The sequence below is a fragment of the Oncorhynchus keta genome, chromosome 19, assembly GCF_023373465.1.
Source record: "Oncorhynchus keta strain PuntledgeMale-10-30-2019 chromosome 19, Oket_V2, whole genome shotgun sequence".
NCBI classification, from domain to species: Eukaryota; Metazoa; Chordata; class Actinopteri; order Salmoniformes; family Salmonidae; genus Oncorhynchus; species Oncorhynchus keta.
In genome coordinates, this window is record NC_068439.1 from 60,149,561 (window position 1) to 60,161,074 (window position 11,514).

The 11,514-nt window shown below is 41.1% G+C and overlaps 1 protein-coding gene and 1 long non-coding RNA gene across 10 annotated transcripts in view; one reads left to right on the forward strand and one right to left on the reverse strand.

Moving 5' to 3' along the window:
- cd2ap (CD2-associated protein) overlaps positions 1 to 11,101 on the forward strand; it is a 67,303-nt gene extending 56,202 nt beyond the window's left edge. For 2 of the 5 annotated variants that reach the window (XM_035794113.2, XM_035794112.2), the window contains exons 15-19: positions 3,407 to 3,522; positions 4,054 to 4,137; positions 5,651 to 5,886; positions 6,277 to 6,340; positions 10,870 to 11,101. In XM_035794113.2, the coding sequence (XP_035650006.1) occupies positions 3,407 to 3,522; positions 4,054 to 4,137; positions 5,651 to 5,886; positions 6,277 to 6,340; positions 10,870 to 10,911 (542 nt within the window). In that variant the 3' untranslated portion in view covers positions 10,912 to 11,101. Of the gene's footprint in view, positions 1 to 3,406; positions 3,523 to 4,053; positions 4,138 to 4,582; positions 5,511 to 5,650; positions 5,887 to 6,276; positions 6,341 to 10,869 lie in introns of those variants that run through there. The other 3 variants (XR_004828644.2, XR_004828645.2, XR_004828643.2) reach the window with 3 other exon arrangements.
- Positions 6,356 to 10,687, reverse strand: LOC127909439 (uncharacterized). 5 transcript variants are annotated; one of them, XR_008071109.1, is made up of 6 exons: positions 8,002 to 8,129; positions 7,705 to 7,836; positions 7,525 to 7,656; positions 7,231 to 7,296; positions 6,768 to 7,032; positions 6,720 to 6,734 (listed from the first exon to the last, which is right to left on the reverse strand). It is a non-coding gene; the product is annotated as an uncharacterized LOC127909439 (long non-coding RNA). The 5 variants fall into 5 exon arrangements; XR_008071113.1 differs by lacking the exon at positions 7,231 to 7,296 and having other exon boundaries at positions 6,356 to 6,734; positions 7,705 to 7,803; positions 8,068 to 10,687; XR_008071110.1 differs by lacking the exon at positions 7,231 to 7,296 and having other exon boundaries at positions 6,356 to 6,734; positions 7,936 to 8,007.
- Positions 11,102 to 11,514: the final 413 nt, after the last annotated feature.

An 11,514-nucleotide genomic window follows, 5' to 3' on the forward strand; every position in this document is an offset into this window, starting at 1 on the left:
TTTAAATAAAAATGTTAATGAAATGCATAAAACCAGTTAAGTCTATATAGCTGTGGTAAAATACAGTTCCTTTACACTTGTGGGATTTGGCCTATATTGATAGGGCTGCATTTAAATGTTTCTTACAGAAGAAATATGAAAATGCATAAGCATGGTGGCAATTAAAAGAGCACAGTTTGGAGGTTTCAATGACTCAAAGAAGAGTCACAAGGTGCTTTTTATTTTTTTTAACTCTCCTAGCTGCGCTGTTGAGGAACTAGAACACGCTCACTTGTAGTTTTGTTTGGAACACAAGCCTGCATCCCCGCCATCCACACAATTGCTGTTGTTGTTTACGCAATCCTAGAACGGTCCATTTTAAATGGTGATCTGGGTCAGGAGGGCATAATTTGAAAGCTTGTCACAATAGACACACACAAGCTCATTGTGTTCAGAACATCCCAGGGTATGACACGATGCCATCTTTTAACTATACATCGAACACAGTGATCATAAATGTTGACACTGTATATGACATGATAAAGAGAATGGGATGTGCATATTTGGACTCACGGGTGTTTGGCTTGCTTGTAGGACATCAAATTGGTATTTATTTTAATCCTAAATGTCATCTTTCAAAATAGATTGAGTCCTCTTAATTTACAGCATTTCCCTCACCCAGACAACACTTCTTCTTTCACAATTAATGGGAGGGAGGGGGGCAACTTGTCGCGTGTGATGCTCATGTTCAGAACGGCTGTCAGTTAAAACCCATACAGAGCTGTGAAGCGCAGAACCAGAGCTTTGACGTAATTTATAGCACTGTACAGCCACTGTGTTCCAATTTAGACACGTATCAGTGCTCAGATCAGCCATTTTCAACCTACATTACGCTACGAATGTTTTTCAAATATAAAGAGCTTACATCGTTCATTTTACAGTTCAATACTTGCTTATAGACATTTCGGTAATGATGCCTTTTCTCCAGTGTGCGCAGACCTTATTGTTTTTGCATCCATTAGCAGTACCTACCTACAGTTATGGCCCTCCACTATGTCCCATTTCAAGTGTCTGTGTGCCTGTCCATGTGGAGTACCACCAATGACTGAATATCAATGGACGAAGCCATCGACCACGTGACACCATTCATTCTTATGTGAAGACTCAATAGTGCATTGAAGCCAAATGAAGTGGGTTAAGATGGCGTCTCATGGAGACATAACATGTGCGGTTAGAGCTACTCTGGGGAGTGATGTTGCAGGCTAGCTCAGTGCTGCTCCCTCTCATTGAGTAACTGAGGCAGATCGAGGTACTGCAGGCTGCCATTAGCAACTAAATCAGTTCAAGGACATCTGGTGTATTAGAAGCAATTCTTGGTACCATGATTGTCTTTTAAACATTTTTTTATTTGCAAGGAGATTTACCATAAAGATTTTTCCAATCACTAGAATGGGGGATGCTAACTGCCTGCAGTACCAGGGTCAGCCTTTAACCTCTGGCTTCAATGAGAGGTGGCAGTCGTTCTCTCCTGCGTACCACCAGCACCAGTTGTGTGTGTGTGTAGCATTCTGCAATAGGTCCCTCTGTGTTTTTAATTGAGTTTTGGGATGAGTTGCTACTGGCTGATGGTGTTCTATCTAAACTGAGGATTAGTGCAGTAGATCCATATTGGAGTTGTGGATTACTCCTCCTGCCACAACAGGCTGTTGGAGTAATGTTCCCAAGAACAGGAAACACTGACCTAAAAAGAGGCGGATGAGCTGAAACCCCTTTTTAATCATTCAGATATTCATTTGTGGGCGACGACATGTTTACTGTTGCCTTTGTTCTTTTTTCTTTAAAGGTTGATTCGGGGACATTCTTTTCCATTTTTCCTTCCAACATTTAAAAAGTCCAGTACCCTTTATGTGCCCATTTAAGAGCTTAGTTTTTTACTAACATTCTGCATATTTCGTGTGTTTGGTTTGCCCTTTGACACGTACCGGTAGATTCACACTGCATCACAGATGCAAAATGAGACATCCGTAAACTCTGAAACGCATTCAAAGTCGACTGGTTTAATTTCAGCATCACAATTTCCTCTCTGAAGCAATTCAGGCCTACTGTAACACATGATCAAATGCTGTAAGATATATTGACAGCTCCGTAAAATCCCAAATTACTAAAATACTTTGTTTTTATTTTTAGAGTTTGTGTCGCTAATGTGTTGATTTAATCCTCTAAACCCATGGGTGAATAGGTTTTTGGATGATAGAGGGAGAGAGGAGGAGGATGAAGGGATAAAAGAGGATGAGAAAGAGGGAGGGAGGTTGGCTAGGTTTAAATCACCTCTCATTTCATGCCAAGGACAATCACAAACAGGAATACACAAGAGAAAAGCTTTTAGGAAGAGATAAAGGCATGGAGATCGAGCTAAGGGAATACAAGGGAGTTTAGGCGAGGTGAGTTCTTAGAATCATGTCATCATGGGAGGTAGAAGTTTCCTGGGGACTCGTGTCTGTGACCCACTTCACTAAAAGCATCAAAAGAGCTGCTAAAACCATAGGTCATTAGCCCCGTGGGATTAGGGTGTGAAAACAAGCAGGGGAAAACACTCCTCATTCTCCTTTATGTCAACTTCACTCCCCTGGGAGTTCTGTAATGTTACTAAAAGTCCTGCCTATAGTCTTTATATAGAATGTTAACACGTCATTTTAAGGGTACCTAATAATCTATTTTTAATTAAGGCAATCAAAAAAAAAATGATGAATTATTACTCCCGCATTTGTTATTGTTACTAAGCTAGTTATTCTCACATTTGTGTATATTTCCTTAAACGTTCTGCTTATTCTTTTACCGGGTATTGCTGGAATGTCTACCAATGGCATGCCCATTTTTTTGTGAGAAATTGCAGGTCACTCAAAACATTAAGTATTTATATAAATCGTGCTCACTTTAGGGACTGCAAAAACTACTACTTTACCAATGATTACTAAATGGTTTGTAAGTGTGGGAGTAATGATTAATAAATGGTGATCACACAATTTTATAAATGGTTTATTACGTGTTACCCGTAGGACTATATAGTGCTTACTTGCATGTTTTTCTCAAAGATTGTCATACTGTGTGGCGGTTTCAGTGTGTACAATTCACAATGAAATGTGATTACAGCTCCATTCCTTAGTTGGTCTTCTTCCCAGAACTGTGTCTCTTCAGATGAAAAACCTGTGTGTTATTCTATTTCTCATTGAAAGCAAAACACAAGGCGATACAATAACAACTACTGTTCAGTGGTTTTGGTTGCAGCGTCTTATTTCTGTTCAGTTCTTTGTTCCATTTCATGAAAAGCCTAGGATCTTTCTGCTGTCTGCATTTGTAAAGAAAAGTGTTGTTATTTACATTTTCTCTATACTCCTCTCCCTCATCTGTCTCGGTCTGTTTCTTGAAGACCTGATGAGCTTTGATGATCTGTCATCTACCTCTGAGAAGCTGTCTCACCCCACCGCTAACAGACCAAAGATGGCTGGCAAGAGGCTTCCCGCTCAGTTTGGAGGAGGCCACTCTGTGAGTACACAGACATACCAACACGCTACTGAGGACACAACTCTGCACACAGACTTGTAAAACCACACACGTTAGTCTCGCTCCATACATTACGTTTGCACATCAAATTCCTCTCAAAAACACATTTGGCTGGCGGGCCCTATCTGAACAGCAAATGTACATCACCGCATTCCATACACAGATATCGCACCTTATCTGAACCTCATGATGGGTCGGGGGAGTTGATGTGAGATTGGGAATAGGTTGCTACATGTCCACTTGAAAAGACCTCAGACATTTGAGTTACATGAAAAGAATAGCAGACATTTGAGTTACATGAAGGGCTGAGAGGAGAACTGTCAGATCGCTCCGATTTGTCTGAGATTGACTGAGTTCCTTGAAGAGTAATGTGAAAGCTTTCCTTTAGAAACAGATTAACAAGCCTGTGAGTGTGCCTGTGAGTGTGCCTGTGAGTGTGCCTGTGTCTGTGAGGCTGTCTGGCAAGGTGTGTCAACTACTGAGCAGACCTGTTTTGTATTTTTGTCTTCTCAGCCAAACAAGGACATCAGCGTGGAGAAAACCTTCATGTTTGACGAAGAGGACCGCCCCAAGCCAAAGTTGATAGACGCAAGAAAGGTAACAATGACATTGACGTGTCTGATTGCGTTGGTTAGTGTCTAACCTGTATTGAACTTGTATGTGTGTTACACCAACCTCATTCCAGAACAACTGTTTTGTATGTATGGCAATAAAGTTTTCTGAGTCTGAATCAGTGGCCCAAATGCACATTAGATCTATCTCTATTCCAATACAAATCATCCCAAATGGATGCTATTGCTGCAAATTAGTCACTTCGGCCAATATTTGCACTCAGCGAGGAATTAATATAGAGGATACAACACCCCAAAAAGAACAGCAAAATATATGTCTCCGTTCAGAAACTGAGTCAGGTTTGTCTATAGATATTAACTAATACATCCTCGGAAAACTGCAACCGTCTTCTGATCTTCTGTTAAATCATTGAGACCTCTCTCAGTTCCTCTGGGCAATCCCTCACTAATAGGCGCTGTCCTCCTGCCAGGTCGTTTTCCTCCTGGCATCCATCTCGCCGTCCCTCCCTCCCTCCCTCTGTATGTAAGCCACCCTGTTGCTGTATGAAAGCCCTCTTATCTTGATGAACCCTGATCCCACCGGCTCCAGTACAACACAGTCGCAAGCCTCTGGCATTAATCTCCCTGAGGTCACACAAGATGTACGTACACATACGTCCAGTTAATCATTTACACGCATGCAGTCACACGCACTCACGCAGATATTCACATGCATTCACAAAATAATGCTCTTTTGCAATCCAACAAATCCACCTAGGCCCAATGCAAGGCCGATTTTTAGTCATACTGGGAGACGGTGCTAGTTGTCCTACAGAGGTCGAAAGGGGGGGGGGGCATCCTCATGTTTCTAATGAAAGCTTCATGTCCATCCTCGTGTGTGTCTTGTTAGCGTTTCCTCAGATGCCCAGTGGGGGAGTAAAGCGGACATGCACCTCACGCTGACTCTGTGTGGGCAGGCCAGTGCCACTGGAGGCCCTCTCAAAGCACCCACCAGACTCTGGGGGCACCAGCTGTTTACCTGTACCACTTAAATCGAGTGACTAATCCCTGCGCATCAAGCCCCGTAACTGTGGGCTACAAACTTCTATAGGTTGAACTAAAGATACCCTTTGGCTCCTTGGACATTTAAATCCTTTAAAATTAGATGTTGACCCTCTCGGCAGAGGAAAATAAGGAAATGAATGAAAACTATATCCTGAGGTGATGGGAGGCAGGAGAACACAATATTAAAGCAGCCCTGACATAACTTCAGAGGGAGAAACAGGGGATCAGTTGTTCAATCCAAATGAAATGGCCTTCTGCAGCTACAGTACGAACTGAATGCTCTGCAACAGTGTTTCAAATGGCTACTGTAGCTCCCTCCTAGCAATCATGGCTGGTCGCTGAAGACAACTTACGGTATGTTATGACCAGAAGAATTGACTTGATTCATTTTGAGCAAGAAACACTGACATCATTCATTAGTCAAATGCATTCAGAATGGAGGTCTCAGCCAGGGGCAAAAATATTTTTAGACCACCTCTCTCCTCCTTCCGCAGCCATCCATGCCCAGCTCACACTCCCAGTCTCCCGTCCTCAAGCCCAGCCCATCCCCGTCAGAGGGGCTCAAGGCCAGTGCGGCTTCAGCCCCTGGCCGCAGAAGTCCCAGCCCAGGCCCCTGCGCGGAGACCAAGTCCAAGGCAGAGCCAGAGGAGCGGAAGTCTGAGCTGCAGGACCTCAGAGGCCAAATGAAAGAACTGCTGCTGTCTGTGGAGCTCCTCAAGACCCAGCAAATGTAACTCACTGCCACTTTCCTTAGATCTGGCATTGTTCAGTTCCTACTATTTACTCTGTACTCTTCTAATGAAGCGTTATGTCTTTGTTTAGATGTCCAAACAAATGTTGCCTTGTTTAGATGATAAAGCTTCATTATAAAGCTAGCTACATAAATCAGTCAAAATTGTTCTTTGTGTACCTTTTTCAGAGCAGTATTTTAGCTACTGTCCTATTTTCTTTTTTTTTTTTTTTTCTACGGCTTGTATATAGGCGAGTCACTGTTAGAACTTGTGAGTGGAGCCTGTTCAGGCAGAGTAATGGTGATGTGATCTTATTGTTGATCAGATACTAGCCTGTCATGTGTTCAAGCTCTGAGGAGCCTTGTAAACATTCAGGATTTGCTTTGCAGGAGAGAGATGGCAGAGCTGAGAAACGAGCTGGACGAGGAGAGGTTGAAACGAGTGGCCCTGCAGGTAAGTTGATGACGGTATCTGTCTTTACATCGCAGCTTGTCAGAGTGTGTAAGCTTGACTTCAGCGGGTGCGATGTGGGCTGGAAAGACAGAGGTTCATACACATGGTGGAATGCTGTATGTCCCTACTCAGCACTAGTAGGGCTGTGGGGGTCATGACATTTTGTCAGCCGGTGATTGACAAGCAAATAACTGCCAGTCTCACAGTAATTGACCGTTAATTAACAAACACATTTAGCATCTCGACGCACATCCTACAAGCCACTGATGCAGACCTTTTGGAACATCTACATTTCAAAAAGTCTAAATCCATATAATACAGCCTACACCTTCACAATAAATCCATGTAATACAGCCTACACCTTCACAATAAATCCATGTAATACAGCCTACACCTTCACAATAAATCAATGTAATACAGCCTACACCTTCACAATAAAATCCATGTAATACAGCCTACACCTTCACAATAAATCCATGTAATACAGCCTACACCTTCACAATAAATCCATGTAATACAGCCTACACCTTCACAATAAATCCATGTAATACAGCCTACACCTTCACAATAAATCCATGTAATACAGCCTACACCTTCACAATAAATCCATATAATACAGCCTACACCTTCACAATAAATCCATGTAATACAGCCTACACCTTCACAATAAATCCATGTAATACAGCCTACACCTTCACAATAAATCCATGTAATACAGCCTCCACCTTCACAATAAATCCATGTAATACAGCCTACACCTTCACAATAAATCCATGTAATACAGCCTCCACCTTCACAATAAATCCATGTAATACAGCCTACACCTTCACAATAAATCCATGCAATACAGCCTACACCTTCACAATAAATCCATGCAATACAGCCTACACCTTCACAATAAATCCATGTAATACAGCCTACACCTTCACAATAAATCCATGTAATACAGCCTACACCTTCACAATAAATCCATGTAATACAGCCTACAGCCCACCTTCAATAAACAATAAATCACAATAAATCCCATGTAATACAGCCTACACCTTCACAATAAATCCATGTAATACAGCCTCCACCTTCACAATAAATCCATGTAATACAGCCTACACCTTCACAATAAATCCATGCAATACAGCCTACACCTTCACAATAAATCCATGCAATACAGCCTACACCTTCACAACTTTCACAATAAATCCATGTAATACAGCCTACACCTTCACAATAAATCCATGTAATACAGCCTACACCTTCACAATAAATCCATGTAATACAGCCTACACCTTCACAATAAATCCATGTAATACAGCCTACACCTTCACAATAAATCCATGTAATACAGCCAATAAATCCATGTAATACACCTTCACAATAAATCCATGTAATACAGCCTACACCTTCACAATAAATCCATGTAATACAGCCTACACCTTCACAATAAATCCATGTAATACAGCCTACACCTTCACAATAAATCCATGTAATACAGCCTACACCTTCACAATAAATCCATGTAATACAGCCTATACCTTCACAATAAATCCATGTAATACAGCCTACACCATCACAATAAATCCATGTAATACAGCCTACACCATCACAATAAATCCATGTAATACAGCCTACACCATCACAATAAATCCATGTAATACAGCCTACACCATCACAATAAATCCAGGTAATACAGCCTACACTTTCAAAATAAATCCATGTAATACAGCCTACACTTTCACAATAAATCCATGTAATACAGCCTACACCTTCACAATAAATCCATGTAATACAGCCTACACTTTCACAATAAATCCAGGATGAATTTGACAGGTTTAAGGAAACATGATATGAAGAAAATGTAGTCTATTTCAGAAGAACAGAATAGCATACTCTGAGTTGTCCTTATGTTAGGCCCTGATCTGGTAATGCCATACGGCTGTGGGCTACACTAGTTCATTTAACAGGCAACATTTGCTTTGAATTCCGTTGCATTATTTTATAGTTTTTTATAGTATGAAGAATACAATTAAACATAGCTGAATAAAATCTAAATTATAATTTCTCCAAACAATTTCTGAGTGAGTGTGCACATGCGATTAACCTACAAACAGGTCCTCCTATTTGCTTAATTTGGAGTTATTTATGCAACTTTATTTGTGATACAAAGTTGGGCTATATGTTAAGATGTTTGATACATTCTAAGGCTGCATGTTGTGACTCTAATGATGATGATTTGAGATCTGTATTGTTTCTTGCACAGGCTGCACACTCCATCAGTCTCTCATTCACAATTTGACAAGCACATGATAATTAGCACATGATAATACCTAGAATTTGCACGGCAGCAATGCACACAAAAAAATCCATGCCTTTTGGGAGCAATGGCCGTTGTGCCCTTGAGCTGAATATAATAATTATAATTCCCTTCTCCTGGCAGCCAATCGCCGTGCACTGAAGCACCTCTCACTCACAACTCTTATTAGCCAATGCCTGTCACATGATCGGGTCCTTCTCACAGGCATCTCAGCTCTGAAGCAGGCTACAAGAGAAGACAGACACATCAGGGACGCAACTGCGTGCTTCCTTACCTAATTCTGAGGCGCATATTGAAGATGTTAGAAGAAATGTCAATCTTTTTGTCAGCCAACAAGATGAGTAGGTCTAACGAACAGCAAACACAATAGCCTGTCAATCTACTATCCCCCATAGTACAGAAGTTGACATCCTATTGTCCTTCTGTGTGAGATAAATATTCCAAACATAGTCTGGGACAGTTGTGGGATGCGATAGATCCCATATTAATACAACCACTTGCATCAAAAAACTGTTTACAAGCAACAAAGCTGCTGCAACAGATCAGAACGTTTAGTTGAAAATGTTGGTAAACTATTAGGCTATTTCTTCACATTATAAGCGCAGCAATGCGCACACGGCAGTAGGCTATAAGCAGGATACGCCAGTTAGGCTCTACATCGGTTGTAAATTGGATGAATCTGCTTAATTTTAAGAAGTTATTTGGCCACTTTAGTTGTGATACAAACCTTATCAAAACAAATAGGCCTCTGGGCTAGGCTTCATGAGGTGTGCGACTATATGAAAAAGTCGCAAATAAAATATATGATCTGTTTCGTGCCTTATTGCACGCAAGCTGGGCATCATTCACAAGTGATCGGCTAATGTTGTCCCCCATCAGACTATTCTTAATTTAATCTTGCCTTTACATATACTAAATAATATATTTGTGAAATTAGTTTTGATTTAGAATGGACTGTTATCACACACCTGTCTCAGAACAGGGGCAGGTGGAAAAAAATACATCTCATCTATGCACTTAAATAGCAAATTGAGGAGCTTTTTCATTTGAATGCTGCCAGGAATACAATACGCCTGTTGCAAAGCAATGTGCTTAATATTAGGAAAGTTGATAAATGCATATTGTAGCCCCAACCTGTTTTCTCACTCAATTGCATAGCTAGCCTATAGAAATGTTGTGCCACGTGAGCTCATGGGCTCTCATTAATTGTTTTATTCAATTTTGATTAGATTTGCATTGTCATAGTGATTAGATTGACAAGAGTGCTGACTACTAGGCAGTTAGCAGGTTTGGTAGGCTACTAATGACTATCGGCAGCATCAGCACTTGGAGAAGCCTAGTTTCCGTGACTAAACGGTCACGTGGAATTTGACTCGTGACCGCCGGTGTTGCGGTAATACAGTCCAATCAAATGTATTTATTAAAGCCCTTCGTACATCAGCTGATATCTCAAAGTGCTGTACAGAAACCCAGCCTAAAACCCAAAACAGCAAGCAATGCAGGTGTAGAAGCACGGTGGCTAGGAAAAACTCCCTAGAAAGACCAAAACCTAGGAAGAAACCTAGAGGAACCAGGCTATATGGGGTGGCCAGTCCTCTTCTGGCTGTGCCGGGTAGAGATAATAACAGAACATGGCCAAGATGTTCAAATGTTCATAAATGACCAGCATGGTCCAATAATAGTCACCGCAACAACCCTAAGCACTACCCACGGAGTCGGACCCAGTATACCCCAACCTTGTCCATCCTCCCCAGGAGCAATGAGGGGAGGTAGGCCTGTGCATACTCTCTCCCTCTCTCTCCTTTGAAATCCATTTATGTCAGAGCTTTTCTCTGATGAATGCAATAGATTTTCATATGGTGTCTTATTTCTGCCGTTGTCAGTCAACCTGTATATTAGTATTCAAATGACACTGAGCATGACATGGCAGTGTGTTTTGCACAAATATTGTAAATGGAATGGATGGGTTAAATTGGACCGCAAGTGGAAATAAGACTTTAATTTCATTCAAGATCTGATACCCGCGTACCTCCCTGTGAGACTGTTAGCTATGATGTTATCATCAGAATTGCATCCGGTGCTGGTTTCCCATGAGAAATTAGTTAAAATGGCGTCTGTGTGTGTGTGTGTGTGTGTGTGTGTGTGTGTGTGTGTGTGTGTGTGTGTGTGTGTGTGTGTGTGTGTGTGTGTGTGTGTGTGTGTGTGTGTCTGTCTCTTTCAGATGGAGATAGAGAAATTAAAGAAGATGGTTCATTCGACGTGAACTCTGACCCAATCAGCCTGGAACATCAGTCACCTATCGGTCTGTCTCTAAGTAGAAACAGGAAGGGGACGATGGCATTCCTATAATACTTTTAGTTATCATCAACCTATTCCACATTTGTAAGATTTACATTTTTGCACATATTAAGGTTTTAGAGTTCTAGAAAGGTGTTCTAGAACTGTTCTAGAGTTCTAGAGCGTGAGATATGATAGGAACATCATTAATCATATTTAATACCACAGTGTAGCTAGCTAGCGTAAGATATAATACGAACATCATTAATCATATTTAATACCACAGTGTAGCTAGCTAGCGTGAGATATGATACAAACATCATTAATCATATTTAATACCACAGTGTAGCTAGCTAGCGTGAGATATGATAGGAACATCATTAATCATATTTAATACCACAGTGTAGCTAGCTAGCGTGAGATATGATACAAACATCATTAATCATATTTAATACCACAGTGTAGCTAGCTAGCGTGAGATATGATATGAACATCATTAATCATATTTAATACCACAGTGTAGCTAGCTAGCGTGAGATATGATACAAACATCATTAATCATATTTAATACCACAGTGTAGCTAGCTAG